The sequence below is a fragment of the Cygnus olor genome, chromosome 17 (assembly GCF_009769625.2).
Source record: "Cygnus olor isolate bCygOlo1 chromosome 17, bCygOlo1.pri.v2, whole genome shotgun sequence".
Taxonomy (NCBI): domain Eukaryota; kingdom Metazoa; phylum Chordata; class Aves; order Anseriformes; family Anatidae; genus Cygnus; species Cygnus olor.
Window position 1 is genome coordinate 4,986,946 of NC_049185.1, and position 19,671 is coordinate 5,006,616.

Here is a 19,671-nt window from a genome sequence, read left to right on the forward strand (position 1 = left end):
CTGCCACAATTGCACCTACAGGAACCGGTCCAATTCAACAGGAAGGCATGTGTGTGCTGGCAGCATCCCGCTGTGGGCTCACGTCCGTAACAAAGTGCGTGGAGATAAGGTTGGCCTGACTCGCTCATCTGTTGCTTCTTGGGGGTTCTGTGGTGTGAGCACGTGGGGAGAAACTTTTCTCTCTGCTGGTTGTCTTTTGGGGGAAGTGGTGCAGGGGTGGTGGGATGTGTCATCTCTGTAGCTGACAGCAGCACCGGGCTCATTTATTGAAGAATTGAAAGAAAGATGCGTGCTTGCATCTAAGCTCTCCCAGAATATACAGGAGCTGCCATTGTTTCAACTTTTACTTCTGCCCTGCAGAGAACTCTGCTTTTATATGGGATTTTGTAAGAGGGAGGAACTGTGCTGCAGAAATAGCCCTGGTGTCTTTGCTTGCTGATAACAGTAAATTCCCAACACAGAGCCCAGAGCAGCTGCCTCCGTCCACTCTTACTGTGCCTCAGGTGTTCCAGAGCCAAGGATCCCAAAGCCATCTCAGGAGGCGCTGAAGTCTGCTTGCTTTGGCTGGGTTCTGGTTGCTGATAGCAGTCCCCCATGCAGGAAACTCTTTTCTCTCTTTTGCCAGCATAGCTTGAGCAGAGTACCACTCTTCAGCAAAATCAGATGTGTTTGGACTCTTCAGCCAGCACTGGAATTGCTGGGTTAAGTCTGAGTACTTGAGCCAGCTGCTCCCCAGCCTGCAACTGGCCACTCCAAGGAGGTCAAGCAAGGCTGAAAATGGGAGCTCAGGGCTTTGCTTCACAACACGTTTCTAGTTAGGGAATTCTTGCAATAGCAGGGCCAGGTGTTATTCCTGCCTCTGTGCTCAAAGTGAAGTGAAAATAATAGGCAGGTCAAAGTGGGACAGCTTGCCGTGATTCCTGGGCTGACTTTCTCTGTTTCAGCTGGCTTCCTTCGCTGTCAGAACCTGGCAGGTTTGGTTTGTTTAAAGTTACTCGTCTCTGTATGGATCACTTTATATTTCTCTTTGTCTCATTGTAGGGTCGTTATGTCTTCCGAATTCAGTGGAACACAGTCCTTCTTGGAAGCTATTAGCTTCCTAGCCAAGAGCTATAAAGTTCTTAAGTCTGGCTTTTTATTTCAGTACAATAATTTCACACTCATCCAACCCCAGCTGTCCCTAGAAGACTGCAGTCCACTTTCCCCAGTTGAGACCAGACTGCAGCATCTGATTTCTGCCATGTATTTGGAACTTTGTATGGTACTGTGGGAGGAGCAGCTCTTGCAGGAGATGCTGTTCAGCAGCCGTGATCTCTTTCATGCGTGATGCCTGTGAGCTTCACCGTCTCCTTTTTGTGGTGTAGCAGACTTCTGTCTTCCTTCAGGCTTGTGCGCAAGGGGCAAAGAGCGTCTGGCCCTGTGAAGAATGAATTTTGAATGGTCCTGTGAGGAATGAAGTTTGAATGAATTCAAACTTTTTAAATGCCCAATATCTAAAGCTTACAAATTACTACAGAATCGAAAAATGTGAGAGCTTAATACAGAGCTCTTTTTGTGTCTACCGTAAGGTGTGGGTTTTTTTTGACTATGTGTCTGTCTGACATTCCTGTGGTAATTCTATTGTAAGCCTAGACAGGTCAGACAGAATTAGACTTAGTGAAAAAGACAAAGTTGTTTTTTAAACCAAGTTGCTCTTTTGGAGCAGATGTTTGTGGATGTTTTTTGTGCTTTTTTAAACTAACAAATTACACAAAAGTTCTGCTTTTCAGTACAAGAGAACTGATACACAAGGTCATAGCCTTTTCTTGTCAGCTTTGAATGCTTCGGTGCTTACATTTAATGAACTTTTTTGATTGTTGAAACTATGAGAAGGCTTCCCAAACTGAAGTAAAGCATACAAGTACACATGCATGGACAGACAAGGGGTTTCCTGTGTATATGTACATACCTCAATTTCTGATACCATTTCTGAACTTTGAAAATTAGTTTCAAAGCGTCTTTTATGAAAGAAATTGGAAAACAAATGAGATTCCCTCAGAGTTATGGGGACTCGCAGCTCCTTGAGAGAGAGGAAGACAAATAGTTTTCCTCTATTTCAGATCAGCCTTATTTTCAAAAATCTTGCTTCCCCGTTTCTGACCCCTAGCCCTTTGGGATGGGACAAATTTGGCTGTCTATTCATGTACTACAGCAATAAATGCAGTCTTCCTGTCTCTGAAATGTGAGGTTATTAGCTTTCATATATTGATTTTTCTCACTGAACTTTCCTATGTTGTTGAGCAGATACTGCACACGTTGCTGGATTTTCCATGCAAATGAGTTATCAGCCTGCTTAGAGAATGGCACGGTATCTGAGTATCCTGTTACTCAAAACTTGAGAAACCTTGGAATGTTTGTTTTTTCTGTGGAAATGAAATAACACATTGAAAGTGGTAGAGCACTGCTCACTTACAGAAGCCTTCCAGGCTAGCTGACTTCTCAGAAAACTGTTCCTAGCTCATGGTAACTTCCATGTTTTTCAGCTGGACCCACAGGCTTTGCAGGACAAAGACTGGCAGCGCACAGTCATCTCAATGAATGGGGTAAGTACAGAAAGCAGAAGTTAGTACTGCTTCTGCACCTTTGATGTGGTTTATTTCTTTGCTGTTCATTGCAACATTAAAAAAAATAAAAAAATAAAAAAAAAGAAAAGAAAATGTTGTTTGAAATGTAACAGCTGTTCTCTTTTGTTCAGGTTGAAGTGAAGCTGTCGGTGAAGTTTACCAGTCGAGAGTTTAGCCTGAAAAGGATGCCGTCACGGAAACAGACAGGGGTCTTTGGGGTCAAGATCGCTATTGTCACCAAGTGAGCTGATGGGTTGAATTTCTCCTTATTGCTTTTCTAGAAAGCCAATTAGCCAGCGGGTTGCACCTGTCTTTACCCCACTGAGGGATTTGTCAGTACAGTCTGCTTCACTTGAGTAGTAGTGCAGATGGCTGTTGCTGCAGAAGGGAGATGGCGTACGTTTTGTGAGCTTCATTTTTTGCATGGGTCAAAAAACAACATGCGCACAGGCTTGGAAACCCAGGGTTGTTTGCTTTCAGCATATCACTTTTCTGAGTTCTGGAAATGCCCCTTGCCCTTTTAGTCAGTAGTTAGCTGACTTGGTCACAAATTTCCAGAGCCACTAAACAGTGATATTTCCTTTCCATAATCGGAAACGTTCAAGTTCTTTGGATCCTGTTGTATTGTTTTAACCCCTGATCTTTTGTCATGAATTGTTTGCCAGAAGAAACCTGTTTGTTCCATCAAATAGTTTGGGAAGTGTGGTATTTCCTCCCTCTGGAACTGCATTAATCTGAAAGCACCAGTGTTGCTATGTGGCCAGGGAGTTTAAAAGGAGTTTTTCAGCTCAGTTTTGACTACCTGCTCAGACTTTCTCCCACCCTGTTGTTCAGAAGAGGTCTGCACAGCAAAGTGATGGGTGATTTCAGGGTGATTTCAGCCAGCTTGGCTGGCTGAGGTAACAGGAATTGAGGGCATGGGCTGTACTGAACTCTTCTATCTGGCTTTCTTAAGGAGAGAGAGATCAAAGGTGCCTTACATAGTGCGCCAGTGTGTGGAGGAGATAGAGCGACGTGGGATGGAGGAGGTGGGCATCTACCGTGTCTCTGGGGTTGCAACCGATATCCAGGCTCTGAAAGCTGCCTTTGATGTCAGTAAGTATTTGCGTCTGATGTTTTCCTTTGTGCTGTGAGAACCTGCATGAGCTCCATGTCAGATGGCTGTGCTATTTTAAATCTTCTGTTCCCCAAGAAGCATTAAGAGGTAGAGATTTTCTCTCACAGAGAATCATTTTAACCCTGGCTACATGTTTTATTAATATTCTTCAGCTACAGATATGACCCAAGACATACAACGGGATGGATCCTCATACCAAATAACACATTTGTTATTCCTCCCAGCAGACATGACGTGGTGGGTTTGCATGCCTTGCCAAGGCTTTGTAAATGGCAGATACCTTCCTCAGGGGAAGCAGCAGCAATCAGAAGCTGTAATTTTCCTTATTGCTGCGAGGTCTCCAAATTAATAGAAGTACTTGAAATTGTTTGAGAACGTTTTGTGAAAGGAGGCCAGAAAAAAATAATATTAAAAAAATCTAGGCTTGGCTGGGAAGAACAGGGTGTTTACCAAATTGAAGATATAAGGTCAGGGCTCTTGATTTTATTTTTTTTTTCTTGACTCTGTGGCTAGGTTGATGTGTGCAGACTATAAAATCAGATACCAGCATTTGTAAAACCTTACTTGATCTTGTGCAGAAAAGTGCTCCTTAGTGCTCTGCATTTAAAGGAATGACATGTGTGTCCCAAAAGGCATCCAAAACCAGGCAGATGAAACACCTCCAGATTGCTGTGGTACAAAAAGTGAAATTTCTGCCTTACTTCCAGTCCCCACATGGTGACCTAAGGACCACTGAGCTCTGTTTTGATGCAAATGGTCATGAGGTCTAGGCCTGGTGCCTGATTTCACCCTTTCTGCACTTTGTTCATTGTTGTTGTTTGTTTGTTTGTGAAATTTCTTCATTCCTGTATTTTCGTTTCAATCTCCCTAAGCTACTAAAAACATTGATTTATGAATCCTCAGTAGTGCAAGTAAAGTAAGGGTGTTTCATATTTTGAAAAACAACTTATGTGCATTTACATTAAATGCTGTTTTGCACTAACCTTCATTAAACCAGCACTGGCTCTGCTGGTTGATCTGTTTGTTTTTGGCAAAGGAGGTGGTTTTGTTGTTCTTAATAGCATCAGAACTGAAATGCAAGCCCTGAATTGCCTGTGTTCTTTAGCTACACTCAGTGGGGAGTTAGACAGCCTAAGAGTCTCTTATTCTAAGCTGCTTGAGGCAGGGAATTGGAATAACAACTGTGGTCATTAACAAGAAGTTGAAGTGCATATAAATACAGTCATGCAGAGCCTGTTCCAGATCAGGCCCATTGCTGGCGCAGCATAACTAACCCTGGGTAGTGTGAACTTCTCTCTAGTTAACTTTAAGCTGGAAATTGTTTGCAGTCATTTGTGCAGCACTTCTCAGTTATCAGAAGTTAGCTCATTTAATCCGGAGAAATGTAAACAGGAAAAATCTCAGCTGTTTGGGCAAAGACAATGGATAAACAAAGAGAGTCAAAGCAAGCAAAAGAGTGAATGCAAGGCCAGCAGTTTATTTACCCTACTTCCCCTCTTCCCTCTTTCAGATAACAAGGATGTGTCAGTGATGATGAGCGAGATGGATGTTAATGCCATTGCAGGCACGTTGAAACTGTACTTCCGAGAACTACCTGAACCGCTCTTTACCGATGAACTGTACCCCAACTTTGCGGAGGGCATTGGTAGGTAGTAGCAGAAATAACCTTTGATAACCAGCATCTGTGTTAAAGACACTCTCCTGTAGGAGGCTGCTTCTGAAGCAGTACAAAAAACATATTGATAATGTTGGACAGAAGCCTGGAACAAGCTGTAAGGGAAATGAAATGGAGCTCAGAAATGAGCTCTGGAATGATGTCTTGCACCAAGTTTGATGATGGGCGATCACCATGCTTTTTTATAAGTCAAAAATGTCCAGGTTTCTGAAGGGTGGGTTAAGAATAGAATGACAGCCTACTTGTTGAGGTTGTGCGTATTGGTTTTTCCTCATTCGGTCTTCCAGGGAAGTCCTTTTTGGAGGGGATATACCTTGCAATATATTAATGCAGGGGAAAACATCCTAATGAAAAGATCCTAATGAAATGTCTGAAAGTATTTGAAGTGCTTGAGGGAAAAGGATTCTCTTTCTACCCCTCTAAGAAATAAAAGGAAAAGATCCAGTGCAACTCTGACCTTCCAACCCGTGATGCAAGTACAGTCTATTCAGGACCATCCATATCTGTTGGTTTGGTAAATTATGCAGTCAGTCAAATTCTCATTCACTGCCTACGGTGATGTTTTATTATTTTCTGTCTTGTAGCACTTTCAGATCCTGTTGCAAAGGAAAGCTGCATGTTGAATCTATTGCTATCACTTCCAGAACCCAACCTTGTGACATTCCTTTTCCTTTTGGACCATTTAAAAAGGTAATATTTGGATCCTTTAAATACCTATTTAATGCATAAAACAACCTTATTTTGGAAAGTGGAGCCTGTTCCTTGAACATGCACTGAATCAGGCAAATTAAAGAAGCATTTGCAGATTTGCTATGAATGCTCATCAGGTAACTATTGTCTCATGCTCATTTAGTGAAGCACTAAATCTTGAATTCCATTCTCACTGAAACCAGAAAGATTAGAACTGAAGGAAAGGGGTAATAAAAAAGTCTCAGGGCTTATCTAGTGCAAATGCAAATTCCTGCCGCAATATCTCCACAAAACTGCACCTGCATCTGGAAAGGTTTTAGTGTAAACTGGGAAGCTTTGTCTGTGTTTAAGGACTTGTGAGTCCTGTCTCAAAAGGTGTCGCAATCTAACATGGTATGTCTTTACAATTCCAGTTTTATCCTTCTGCTAACTGGAGTTGTCAGTTCCTTGCTTAGACTAGTCTTTCTGATCTTGTCTATGTCTTTGTAATTTGGTTGTAACTGTGAAAAAAATTTCCATGCGTTTGATAATAATAAAATAAATGTGTTTAATATATACACAGCATTTTAATTTACGTTGTATTGTACACACCAGAGACTGTCACTGCAAAGATGAGAGACGATCTTGTAACTGAGGTTCTGGATTAAATTCCAGGAAATCTGGGTTTAACTTGTTTCTGCTGTGGACTTTTGTGCCCTTAGGTAAATTTTTTACCCTATGTGCCTCAGTTGCTCACTTACAAAACTGGCATGAAAAACATTCCTTTATTCCTATCCCATTTTTGTCTGACCAGACGATAAGCAGCAGTCTCTTTCCCAAGTAAGCTGTGTCTGTAGAGTGCCTAAGACTGGCTGTCAGATCAAAGAAATGCTTATGCATACAGTTAATTTGGGGGCATACAGAGAGAGTGCTTGCTTCAATGTCTATACCAAAAATTTTTACAAAAGGAATAAATATGTTTTTGTACTTAAGAACACTTCCAAAGTTAGATATTTATAAAGATCCACCTTGCCTGTTTTTACTTCTCCTAGGGTTGCTGAGAGGGAAAGTATCAACAAGATGTCCCTGCATAATCTTGCAACTGTCTTTGGACCAACACTGCTCAGACCTTCAGAGAAGGACAGTAAAATTCCTGCTAACCCAACCCAGCCTATAACAATGACTGATAGTTGGTCACTAGAAGTCATGTCCCAGGTAAAATGCTAAATGTGCTATTGAATATTTTGAAGACAGTAGCTGGGAAACTGCAGTCCTCTAGCAAGGCGTAGTTCAGCTGTCTTTTGTGTTTCAATGAAGTTTTTTCATAAACAACTTTCACCTCAACACAGACATTTTAGACTGTTTATAGAACTGTGTTTTTTCAGGCAGTTCAGTTTGCATCTGTACTAATAGAGCTTTACGTGAAAAAATGTCACAACACACACATCCTGCATTCTTTGTTAGCACATAGTAAGATTTTTGAGAACTGTCTCACAGTGCTGTATTTCTAGCCTAGGATAAAGGGATGGTCTGTTTTTTTCCACAATGCTCCTCAACACATAAGCCATCTTCACTGATACACAAAAAAACCATCCTTGATAGATTCAGCTTTGGCCCTTGCTGCTTCTGAAGGCAGTGCAGAGAATTGGAGCACAGAGCTGTTAGCTCATCAGCAAGTTTTGTACTTTCTTTATTGAGTGATAGCAAATCCAAAATAGCCAGGATGAGAATGAGTTAAAAGGGTTTTATTTTTACCTCTTTCATTCTCTTTTCAGGTTCAAGTCCTTCTGTACTTCCTGCAGCTAGAGACCATCCCTACCCCAGACAGCAAGAGACAAAGCATTCTCTTTTCCACAGAGGTATAAACGCCTGTGATACCAACAGGACTCAAAAAACTGCTCTTGGCATAAATCTGCCTCTCCGGAGAAAGAGAAGACTGGTGTTTCTTCAGACATTTCTGGCCAGTTCCTGTCCTGGGGAATTATGGCCCTCAGTGCTTCTGTTGTTTGTTAACCAGAGACAAGCTGAAGAGAAAGGAGAAAAATCTCTACTTTTGATCAGTAGAACCAGAAAGAATTGAACTGGAGATAGAGCTGTGCGGAATCTCCACTAGAAGGAGCAATAGACACTTGAACAAATGCACCACAGAGTGTGGCTGTTATTCTTGTTGGGAATGTGACAGAAGGTATTCCTCATTTTATGGATTTATCATAAAGAAACTTCAAGATTTCTACTGGACCACTTGATTAGGATACCCTTTTTTGGGTGAGGGGGAGTTAAAAGATCTATCACAACTGTGTCTTTAATAACTGCTGTTTTTAAAGTACTGTTCTAGGCCACAAAAATAGCATTGCTTTGCAAGAAGAGGAGAGAAGGGAAGGGTCTGGGATCTAAGATTACCTCCTCAGAAATTCAAATCTTGATTTGAACAGGGTTCTAAAGAAATGGAACAGTTTTGCATACAACTAGAACTTTTTCTTTTTTGTCTTGCCCACCCCCTCCCCTGCAAATGTTTATACAAACTCTAGGGAAGGAGATGCCCTGCTCTTGCCTATGTTGCACTTCAGATGTTTGGTTGGGGGGGGTTAAGGGACCCAGACCCAACAAGGTTACAGTATAAATAAATACAGCAAATTAGAGAAAGGCAGGGAGGATTTGAGTCAGTGCTTTGTGATTGTGTTGTTTGTTTGCATATAAAAGCAGGAGCAATACTATCCAGAGAGGATTGCTGAATTCCTTAGACCCTGCCAAACTTAATGAAAATTAATTGGGAAGGCTGTTAATTTCCAACACTCCAAAGAAATGATGTTATCATTGCAAAAATAATTGAAGCATTTCTGGACAAAACAAATTATTAGTGGCTATCAGGTTGGCTGGCTGCTTACTCCAAACTTCTGTCATAACAGCTTTTTGTTTGTTTCTTTTGATACTTGAATTTTTGGAGGCTTTGTACATTGCTTCTACAAGAGTCTTTTTCTGATAGATATAAATACTTTGATAAAATATGTCAGAATGTACTTTATGGACAACCTAGCCAGTAGCATGCATGTGTATTCTTCAGAAACTTCAACCTTGTTTTAAATAAGAGCAGGGAAGAAATTTCTGTGGAACTACATACAGCAGTACAAAAGGTCTAGCTAAATACTAGCTTTGTGTTTTCCTGCCTAACTTGGTCAAAGCCACGGGGGTTACATAGGCGTAAAGGGCAGCAGTATTTGTCTAGGGAATTGAAAGCATAATCTAATTGCTTAATCCAGAGCAAAGTATTCTGGCTATGAAACAGTTGTGCCAAACATCTTGGGGGAGGTGGGAATTATTCCATTTTCATAAAGTAATCCAGCCCCCTTTACTTCCTACCCGGTTATGCAGCATCCAGTTAGCGGCAACCATCCATCATCCTGGCAAGAAGAAAAGTGCAGCTCAAAGATGAGGGAAGGAATCAGCAAGGGAAGAAGGAGGGAGGGACGGATTTTGAAAGAAGTAATTGGTATAGTTAGGTTGTCAACATCATTTGAGTGGAAATACCATGAAGAAAGCAACCCTCGTTATGCTGAATTTCACGTTTTCTGATGATGAGTAATCTGCAATCTCTCAATTAGAAAAACAAAACCCAAAACAAACAAAACCAACAACAATATAATAATAATAATAATAAAAAAAAAGTCTTTCAAACAAATGGAAAGAAAAAAATAATGGAAGGGAAATGGTTTTGTAGTCAATGTAATTCTGACTGCTGCATAATATTAGAAACTATTGTACTGTGAAGTTGCAAATTCAAAAAGGAACAAATAGAAATTCCAATTTTGTGAGTATATCAACATTTTGCATGCTTTGTAAGGATCCTTATAGGAATTTAATATTGCTTAGTATCCCTTCTTAGGTCTGGGAGCAAACTTCTTCGTAATGTAATGTACAACTAGAAATTCCTTCTCTATTGTATGTATTTCCACTACATTCCAACTTCTGAACCCAGAAAACAGAAAAAATGTTTATAGTAGGAGGTGCTTTTTGGGGGAGGGAATGAAGGCAAGGAAACTTGAAGGCTTAAATTTTTTATATTTAATTTCTTTTTGCCTTTTTGAAGGTAAAAATTAGTCACAATCTTGCAAATTTTTGACTTAAGAAAAGTCATGCAGACCAGGAAACCATGCTCAGTGGTTTGGGTTTTATGTATTTGTTCTCATTTTTCCATAGCAGTTCTGTAACAATCCTTTGATTGCTAGCTGCATACCTACCCATTCCAAGCTGTTGTTTGGTATATTTGACACAGTAGCACTGTTTTTAACTTCATTAAAAAGAAAAGATAAAAATAAAAATTAAAAAACACAAACAAAACAAACAAAAAACAACAAACTACACCAGGTGGTTGGGTGATAGCCTTTTCCTTTTGGTGTTTAGAATTTGTGGCTGCTCTTTGCAGTGTTGAAACTGGAAAGCAATACCATAATGACTGTGCCAATTTACTTTTGCCCAACTTTTTAATTTTTATTTATATAGGAAGTTAATTTTAATATTAAATTACTGATCTATAGTATGTAACCATGAGAAAATAGCTTTTGCTTTGGTTACTGTTACAGGTTGTTGCTTTTAGTCTCTCATTGCAATGCTCAGTTCTAATGTAACATTATCTAACATGCAGGCATGTGGATCAGGGAAAAAAAAGTTAATTTAACTTAACCCATTAATTATTTCTGTTAAGTATGAATATGTTTTCCCCAAAGCTGGTAATTTTGGGCTGGAAAAGATAGCACATCTTACTGCTAATGATGGAATCATGGACTGATTTGAAATACGAGAATTGATTTCTTGAATTTCCTTTAATTTTGCAACCAAGCTTTTTTAAATAGACTTACGTTTTCAGAAATCAAGAATCTCCAAAAGGCTTTCCTTTTCCCAGGGATGTTGTGGGTGTGCTTTTTTTTTTTTTTTTTTTTAACTTTGTTGTGTTTTTAATAAGCCTTATCATATTTAAACATAAAGGGACTTGCAACACTTGGCTTTAGAGAAGGCCTTCTGATTTCTATGCTTGTGTATTCACTTCTGAGTTGTGTCAGAAAACCTAACTCTTCCTTTTTCTGCATTAAAAGGTACAATATAACATATGAGCAAACCAGCAAAACATTACCCTTTAAATGTGCACTGGAAGTTTATATTCGCTCTGATTCTAGTGTATTGGAGAGACCTTTCTAAAAATGTAGCTTTCAGCTACGTCAATGTGAAACATTAAAACTTTCAACCAAAAATTTTCAGGTGATTAGGATAGTCTGTGTATCTCCAGTTTAAGGAGAGGAGTAAGCATCCATTTCCTGGCATTTAAAAACTTTTAAAGCTCTCATGGGATTTTTTTTAACACTGAATAGGTTTTTAAATTAAAAAAAAAAAAAAAACTAAGGGAAAGAGTTTTAAAGATGGTCAAGAAATAACAATTACTAGGTCAGTCTCAGCTTTGTGTGTTGTGTGTGCTTTTTATGGGAGGAAAGTGTCTGAAACCAAATCGAAACACATCCATTAAAATGCTGCTGGTGTTCTTTATTCTTGCACAATTTTAACAAGTTGAGGTAGTAGCTAAGCTATTTCAGGCTGTATTTTAATGCTGCTATTTTTTAATGTATCAGCTAAGGGCGAAATACAGCAGTGCATTCACTATATTTGCTGATGCCCACTGCCTGCCTTGATTGTGACTTTCACTTACTAATCGAAGGCAATCAGCGTGCACCATATGAAGCAAAACTGCAACATTTTTTGTTGGCCACTAGGTGGTGGAACCACAAAGTATGTTTATGGGAGATGCAGTATTTTTACAGTTTATTCATTTTACCTGTTTTAAAATGTGTTTTACAGTTGTTTGTTAGTTTTCTATGAGTTTATTTAAACAAATGTACTGTTCTGTAAAGCATACATGGATTTCCAAATTTGCTTGTCACCCCTGTAACACTGGAAGGCATGACAACGTGTTCTTTATCTTAATGTGCCATTCTTTCAAATATGTATAAAATGTAAATTGACCAACATGGCTTTTAAAGATACTTAAAATATGATGGGAAAAAACAACAAACCAACCCTCTCTGATTCCTCACTTGTTAATCCTTCCTTTTGTTTCAGTGCTTGTTGATCTACTGAGGCAATATTGTACGATGTGGCATTGTTATTACAAAAATTTTAGGAAGAAATGGAAAATCTTGTAAGAACGGCCTCTACCCATTCCCTTTTGACTTTATTTCAAGAATGCAGGGACTTACAGTAACAGAAGATTCATACATTCATGCTAGATTTAAGGGATTTGCTTCATTCGAAGAAAAATCTGAAAAGACAAGTAGATATGATCAGACAAATCAAATTTTTGGTGTAGTTAGTAAGTCAGAAACTTGTTCATTCCATTTAAAATTTGTAGTCCAGGTATGTTTTTCTTTGTAAGCTTTGCTAACATTCTGATAGTACTGTAGTCTGAAAAATAAATCTGATACTGTCCGCTCCCTTTAACGTAGGGTACGTGCAACTGAGATGCTGGAGCTTTCAAATGAGTATTAGCAATTCTCCATTCTGAACTAGAATGAAATGAATGTTCAGAATTAAGTACATGCATCATCCTTAAAATCAACAGAAGCTCTAAACGAAGCACAACTGGAAAAAAATATAATTAGGAATCACTCGGATTACATCGTCTGGAACTGTATAGAGCACAAATTCTCCTTTCAAGTTACAGAAGAAGGCCTGTGCCCCAGATAACTGTGAGCAAAGACTATCTTGCCAGTAAATAAACATTAATATAGGAACGCTAGGAATTCAGCCACTGTAGCCTCCCAGTTCTGACGTGCTGCAAGCCCTTTCTTGCTACTGAAAATTCACAGTTCAGTGCTAAGAAAGCAAAGCTTATCACCTGCTCTCTGCATTTTTTCGCCTGTGGAAATAGATAGGGAGGAGCAATAGAGTCCATGTATTAGCAAAGGTGAAACACCACTGCAAAGGAAAATGCTAACAAAACCAGGAAGTTATACTATAGTTTAAGCTAAAGTCTGCTTCTGGGCTGCAGGCTAGAATACCACAACATACTATAGTGATAAAGTGGTTGAAACAGAAGGACCAAAGCAAACAGGAGCGTATGTGTTATCTTGATTCTCCTCCTTTGCTCGATTTAGGCCTTCTAGGTGAAGCAAATACATAAATGCTACTGCCAAGAATTAGAAAATTATTAAATGGCTTAGTTTGTCGCCACTGTTGATTCTCCTTGTGTTTCCACGTTATAGCAGAATTGGAGGAGACAACTGTAAAAGCATGCAGGTGACCCATGTAAATACTTGTCTTGTCACTTACTTTCTACTATCAGATTTCACTTTTCAGTAGGAAAGACCCCCTCCTTTTCCAACAGCAACCATGTCTTCTATTCTGTAGAAACAGCCACCGCAGCGGGAGGTTCAGTTTATAGCAGGGCTATTCCTTACGGAAACTAAAATATTTCCAGTCTTCTGGTTCAGAATGTACCAAGTACTGCTAAAGCTCTGGGCTTGTGCAGGCCTGTTTTGCAAGTATAAATAAGATTCTATTCTTTCCACCTGTTCAATTAATATGATTACAGAGTGCCCAAGCCTAGCAGAAGTGTTTGCTTTACTGCTTGGTTGTAACTGCAATCATGCTCAAATCATCTTGTCAAAATTGTTCATCAGAATGGAGAATTATTTTTGGATTTTCCACAAGAACTTTTGTTTGCGTAATAATTACAATCTCTTTCCCCGGTGGTAAGATGTTCTGAGATTCCAAGGCATTCTACAGATTAATCATTTCTCTAATCTGCAAAATGATTTATGTTACAAGACCAGTTTATGCCACCGTGAATGTATGGAAGAGAATATAGCAGCTTCCCGCAGATAACCCAAAAGGAGTGTCGCAATGGGTGGAGCCCACCAGTGAGCAGATGGCCTTGGTCCTTAGAGGCTCGTGTCTCCCCTGGGGCAGTTTGAGTGAGGCCCAGAAGGCAATTATGGGATAAGACTCATCCAGTTCCTTCTTTATAGTGCCTAATTGAATTATCAAAACCCAATCTACATAGACAAGCTCAAATTTCCTCCATTTTAGTCCCATTTTGGGAGAAATTGGGATTACGCTAACCTTAGGAATCACAGAAGTTGCTGAAAACTGATGTATACCTTAAAACTCTCCCATATGCTAGTAATGCGATGTAAATGCTGCCATAGCAGAAGAACATTGCTTCACAACAGCCTCTTCCAATGTATTCACTCCCTGGTCTCTTCTTTACTGCTTCTCACAGCCTAGGAGAAATCTTACATCAGGCTTCAGAGTAACATGCAAAAACTTGTAGAATTGCTAAGTAATTTGGAATCCTGGATAAAACTTACCTGTGCAGGAACAGATCTTTCAAAAGGTGGGATATCAGTACTAAAAGTGGTAATGAACTATCCAAGGCAGCAAAAAGAGGGTAAGGAATCTTCCTGTTAGATGACTGAGAACACCACAATGAAATGGTGAATTTAAGTACGAGCTCACAGCAGGACACTGTGAAATGTCGTCCTTTCTGTGTCTGTCTAGCAAAAAACCATAAAACTAAGCCTTCTCTTGCCTATGTAGGTTGTGTAGTTTGTTCTTATCTCTAGTATTACAAGTGTTTATAATCCATGAAGAATTCCAATGAAAGGAGATAATAAGACTATTTATTTAAATATAAATACAATTAAATTATATAATTAGTGCTAAATTATCAGGTGTAGAAGAAAAGCAACTTGTTATTGTTTGGATAATTTTGGATTTCTTCAGAGTTAATATTGTTGGCATTGTTTTAACTCTACCACGTTACAGAGTCTGTTTTTGACATTTTATACTGCTGTTGTCAGTGCTTCAGTATCATAGTGCTCTGTTTTTGAAAAGAAAACCTAATCCTAATAGCTTAATCCAGAAAGGTGTTGAAACTGTACTGCTAAACATCTTTCAGTTTAGGCCCGAAGAGAGGAAAAAAGGAAGGGGGGAAAAAAGGGGAAAAAATAGTAATTCAGGATTTATTTTTTTTTTAATATTCTGAGATAAGTGGTAAGAGAAAGGGACACAAAAACTGTACTTGGGGGAAAAAAGTCTAAGGCGTTTGTAGCCTTTCTTTGTACACAATGTTAAATAAAATCTCCTGTATCTATGTTTGTCAGGTTCTTTGGGTCTTATTTAATTAAAAACTGGGCCTACATTAAACTGAATGTGTCAATTGCATTTGATTGAGTTTGCTAGAGGTAAGGAAATTACCACTGGTGTTTCAAAATGAAAGCTATTTTATGTTTTACAGGGTAAAAGCTGTCTTACTTAAGTAAAAGCTACAGGTTAGTACAGGGTTCTTGCTGAATTAGACTAAAGCAATTATGACATACACAAACAGCTTGTGTGGAAGGGAGGAAGTAGCGGGGCAAAATGGTATGTTATCAGGTCTGTATCAATCCTTTTGTAGGAGTACTCCCTCAAAATGCAGCCAGTCTCAAACCCCATCACTTTACATCTTTGTGCAGAGCATGTTAGCTGTAGTTACATATTTGCTAAGAAATCAGCTTCAGCCTCCGGTTCTTTAAATGTTACGTTAAATTAGCGTTTGGTAGTAACCAATGTGGAAACTGAATCTGTTATTTAAATCAAGTTCTCTCTGTGCTTTATTTAAATAAAATGTTATTAAAATAATTAGTGTAATTAAAGTACATTTATGTTTTAATAAAGTCCAAATTAGTTTAAAATATAAACCCCTCTAAAATAAATATCTGATTGAAAGTTCATAAACTGATTCTCATCCAGTTGGGATCACAAGGTCATGTCTCAAATGCAATATCCAAATTAGAGAAAAAAAAAAAGTTGTTAAAGCTACACTGAAATGAGATGCAAGTCAAGAAAAAATGCATCATGCCCACCCCTAAATTGGGAAAAGAAGGGGAAACTCAGAGAGTATTACTAATACTTCTTGCCCATGGTGTATCTGTGTAATATAATTTCAAAACAGTTTTCACATAGCTTCAACGTGGAATTGTTCTGCAAAATGACCCTCACTCAATTAGAAAGCCTATTTCTGTAGTTCTACCACACTGAATATTACCAGGATACCCCTGAGCGAGCCTGGAAGGTGTTGCATCCTACCCCTAGTGCTGGCTCCTTACCAGGGTCTTTGCTTACACAGCCATGCTCGTGCTGCATTAAGCTCTTCACTGATTACCAGGTGTGTGCTTCTCAGCTGCTCCTAGCTCCTTTCTGCCATCTGAAGACCCTGGGTGAGCAGCACAGCTACTAGCGTAAGCTGAATCTCAGGGCACAAGCTTGAGCAAATTCACCTGGTAGCTATTTACAGTAACTGCTTCTCTGTAACAAGAAAGAATTAAGACTTCAGGGTGGGGAACAACACAGGAGTGCCTAACTGTGGATGTTCCTTGCAAATCGCTGCAGAGTCCACTCCTAAGCAGGTGGCTTTTCATTTTCCAGGCAGCACTTGTATTGCTTCCTGTGGCTTTGAGCAGGTTGCCCTGAGGTAGCTGCTGCTCAGAAGCCCTGCAGCATATAGCTATCGGTCTGAGACAGGATCGGCTGTACCTGCCCTGCTCCCGAGAGAGGCATTTGTCTGCTCTTTGTTAGAAGCCTCCAATTATGGAGATTCTGTAATCCTCTTGGGCAATCTAATCCACTGCATAACTACACTGAGAAAGTTTTCCTAACAGACAGTTGGAATGCTCTTGCACACATTACAGGATATAGTGCTGCAGTATTATTCTTTTTATTTTATTTTATTTTTCAGTGTCCTTTTAAGTTCCTGAACTAGATATTAGGTATACGCATTGTCATTTAGCAGCTTGCTCATTAATTCATTGAGCTGAATGAACCACATTTTGTTTCCTGCTAGAAAACAGAAAGCAGAACTTTGTGGGCTGTGAGAAATACATTGCACAAAACAATTACAGACATTTTTCACATTCCCTAATACAGAAGTAATGCTGTCATTGGAATCATAGACTCATTTAGGTTGGAAAGGATCCTTAAGGTCATCAAATCCAACCATCAACCTGACACCACCAAGTCCACAATCAAACCATGACCCTAAGCCCCACATCCACACAACTCTTAATTAACCCTAGGGATGGTGACTCCACCACTTCACTGGGCAGTCCGGTCCAATGCCTCATCCTCTCCACAAATTCTTCCTAATACACAATCTAAAACTCCCCTGGCACAACTTGAGGCCGTTTCCTGGCACCCTAGTACTTGTAACCTGAGAAAAGAGACTGCCCCCTACTTTGCTACAACCTCCTTTGAGGTGGCTGTGGAGCAATGGGGTCTCCCCTCAGCCTCCTCCAGTCTATAAAAAACCCCACTTCTCTCAGCTGCTCCTCATACATCTTGTCATCTAGACCCTCCGTTGTTTGTCTGAATGCATTCCAGCACCTCAGTGTCCTTCTCATAGTGAGGGTCCCAAACTGAACACAGCACTCGAGCTGTGGCCTCACCAGTGTCATGTAAAAAAGGACAATCACTTCTAGTCCTGCTGGCCCCAATAACCCTTGAGATTCATTCCAAAAGCAGAAACATAGAACAACAGTTTTTGGAACATGTCATGGATCAGAAAAACCTACGGGAATGGCACTGGTCATATCGTTTCAACCCCAAATCGGAAATATTACTGAAGTGTAAAGGAGCTGTTTAATGTCAAACAAGCAAACCATGTCCGTGCAGCAACCTCCCAAGGGAATCCCTGCCAGCTAAGGAGGGGCAGACTGAGAGAAATGGATTGGGAAGGGCATCTAAATAAAAGACCGGTTTCATAAATAGATAAATAGGAACGTTTTCCTCACAAAGTAAATCAAACTATGTTGTAACATCTGGAAGCAAACATCATCTCAATTTTAAAGGGAACTCTAATGAAATCTAGATGTCATTTACTTTGATTTACAATATTAAAAATTAAATTTCACCCATGATAACAAGGGGACTGTAAATTATACTTGTCCTCACTGATCTGCAGCACTACGAATTTGAGGAAGGAATGTACCTCAGGGGAGAGGCTGTGATGCAATCTTGTACCAAAGTGTTTCTTTTGATAAAACAGCTGAATTGCTGGTGGGAGAGAGGCTTTACACCATGGTCTGAGCTAAACAGAACTCCTGACGGGGAAGCTTTCACAGGGATGTGTCCCATCAGCACATTTTCTTAGTTGCTGTGCTCATAGCGCTTTCCAGCCAATGCCCGTAAATACAGACCGTGCTACACCTCCCACCAAAGCGCCAACGCTGTAATTTGAGTTTATGAACTGCAGCCACTCGGTATTCACAACAACCAGACGTCCCTCATAGCCATGAGCCACAAACGTCGGCCTTTGGGAAGGAGCTACAAGCCTGGAAGTTTGCGTTCACACAGCTCTTGTAATCTGAGGAGACAAAGCCATTCCCTACAACCGCCTCCATTTACTCCTCGCTCCTAGGGAAGGCTGTAATTAACGCAATTAACGTAATTCTGTCCCGTCGGGCTAGCGCAGGGTGAAGCCCCCAGACCCCGTTCCCACCTGCCCCTCAGGTGCGGCGCGAGACACCCCAGCGCCCCCCCCCCTCAAGAGGCGCGAAGCTCGCAGCGCGCATGCGCCGCCCCTGACCGCGCGCCCCCTCCCCTCCAGCCGGGGCTTGGCGCCGGAGTGGAGGGGCAGTAGGCAGGAGGGGGGGGGGAGTTGGCGCCTGCGCAGTGCGGCGTCCCCGCCCGCGAGGGGAGGGGCGGGGCGGGGCGGAGGGGTCCGTGCCGTGCCCGCGCGGCCCCTGCGCGCCCCCTCCGCCTCCCACCGGCGGCGCGCGCGGCCCGGACCCCCCCCCCCCTCCCATCCCCCCCTCCCCTCTCGCTCCCCTCAGGCCGGGCCCGCGGCACGCAGCAGCGGGGAGGAGGCGGCGGCTCCCGGTAAGCGCCGGGCCCACACGGCCCCCAGCCCGGCCGGGGGGGGGGGGGCTCCTCTGGCGGCCGCGGCGGGGCCTGGGGGGCGGGCTCGGGCCGCGCCTCAGCGCCGCGGGGAGACCCTTCCCGCCCGGCCCGGGCTCCTCCTCCTCCTCCTCTTCTTCCTCCTCCTCCTCCTCCCTGCCGTGCCCTGAGGGGCTGCCGTGCCGCCCCCAGGCTGTGACAGCCCCGCCGCCCCCTCCCCGTCGCCCATTTTGTGCCCGGCCCCCGGGCGCCGTGAGGTGACGGCGGGCGGCGGGGGAGGGGGAGGGCCGGGCGCGGGGCGGTGTTACCGAGCCGCGGGCTGAGCTCCCCGGGCCGTGTCCGCGGGGGGATAACGCGGTGCTGCCGCTCCGGGAGCTGCGGGCTTCCCTCAGCATCTCGCCGCCCTGCCGGCGGGGGGTGGCTGGGCCGGGGACCGAGAAGCTGCTGGTTTGGGGCAGAAATGCGCGCTGCTTGCGGCTCCTCCGGGAGGAGAGTGTCGGGAAGAGCCGGAGGTTCCGCCGGAGGATGTAGCCTGAGCAAGCCCTGCTCACCCCAAAAACAAACACAGACCTGGTGCTTCCTGCTCATTTAATGGTATGGACTTTGGCTGCTGAAAGGTAGGCGAGCTGAACCCAGTGGCTGCTTTTAACGCTCCGTGGGTCGTAACGTAGTCCGGTAGCTCAAAAGTACAG

General features: G+C 41.8%; 2 protein-coding genes and 1 long non-coding RNA gene across 5 annotated transcripts in view; 2 read left to right on the forward strand and 1 right to left on the reverse strand.

Annotated features, from left to right (window-relative positions):
• BCR (BCR activator of RhoGEF and GTPase) overlaps positions 1–9,710 on the forward strand; it is a 95,282-nt gene extending 85,572 nt beyond the window's left edge. Inside the window, 7 exon segments of the mRNA XM_040577132.1 lie at positions 2,523–2,582; positions 2,735–2,844; positions 3,559–3,698; positions 5,231–5,365; positions 5,980–6,085; positions 7,117–7,279; positions 7,840–9,710. Coding sequence (XP_040433066.1) covers positions 2,523–2,582; positions 2,735–2,844; positions 3,559–3,698; positions 5,231–5,365; positions 5,980–6,085; positions 7,117–7,279; positions 7,840–7,929 — 804 coding nt within the window. The 3' untranslated portion in view covers positions 7,930–9,710.
• A 2,539-nt stretch (positions 9,711–12,249) lies between these two features.
• On the reverse strand, positions 12,250–18,825 carry LOC121079618. The gene is made up of 3 exons (XR_005825108.1): positions 18,582–18,825; positions 16,195–16,393; positions 12,250–14,328 (listed from the first exon to the last, which is right to left on the reverse strand). It is a non-coding gene; the product is annotated as an uncharacterized LOC121079618 (long non-coding RNA).
• Positions 18,779–19,671, forward strand: part of SPECC1L (sperm antigen with calponin homology and coiled-coil domains 1 like) — a 65,521-nt gene continuing 64,628 nt past the window's right edge. The window contains exon 1 of one of the 3 annotated variants that reach the window (XM_040577134.1): positions 18,779–18,961. Coding sequence is in view for 1 of the 3 variants with exons in the window: in XM_040577133.1 (XP_040433067.1) it covers positions 19,571–19,596 (26 nt within the window). In the remaining 2 variants the exon portion in view is untranslated. Of the gene's footprint in view, positions 18,962–19,237; positions 19,597–19,671 lie in introns of those variants that run through there. The other 2 variants (XM_040577133.1, XM_040577135.1) reach the window with 2 other exon arrangements.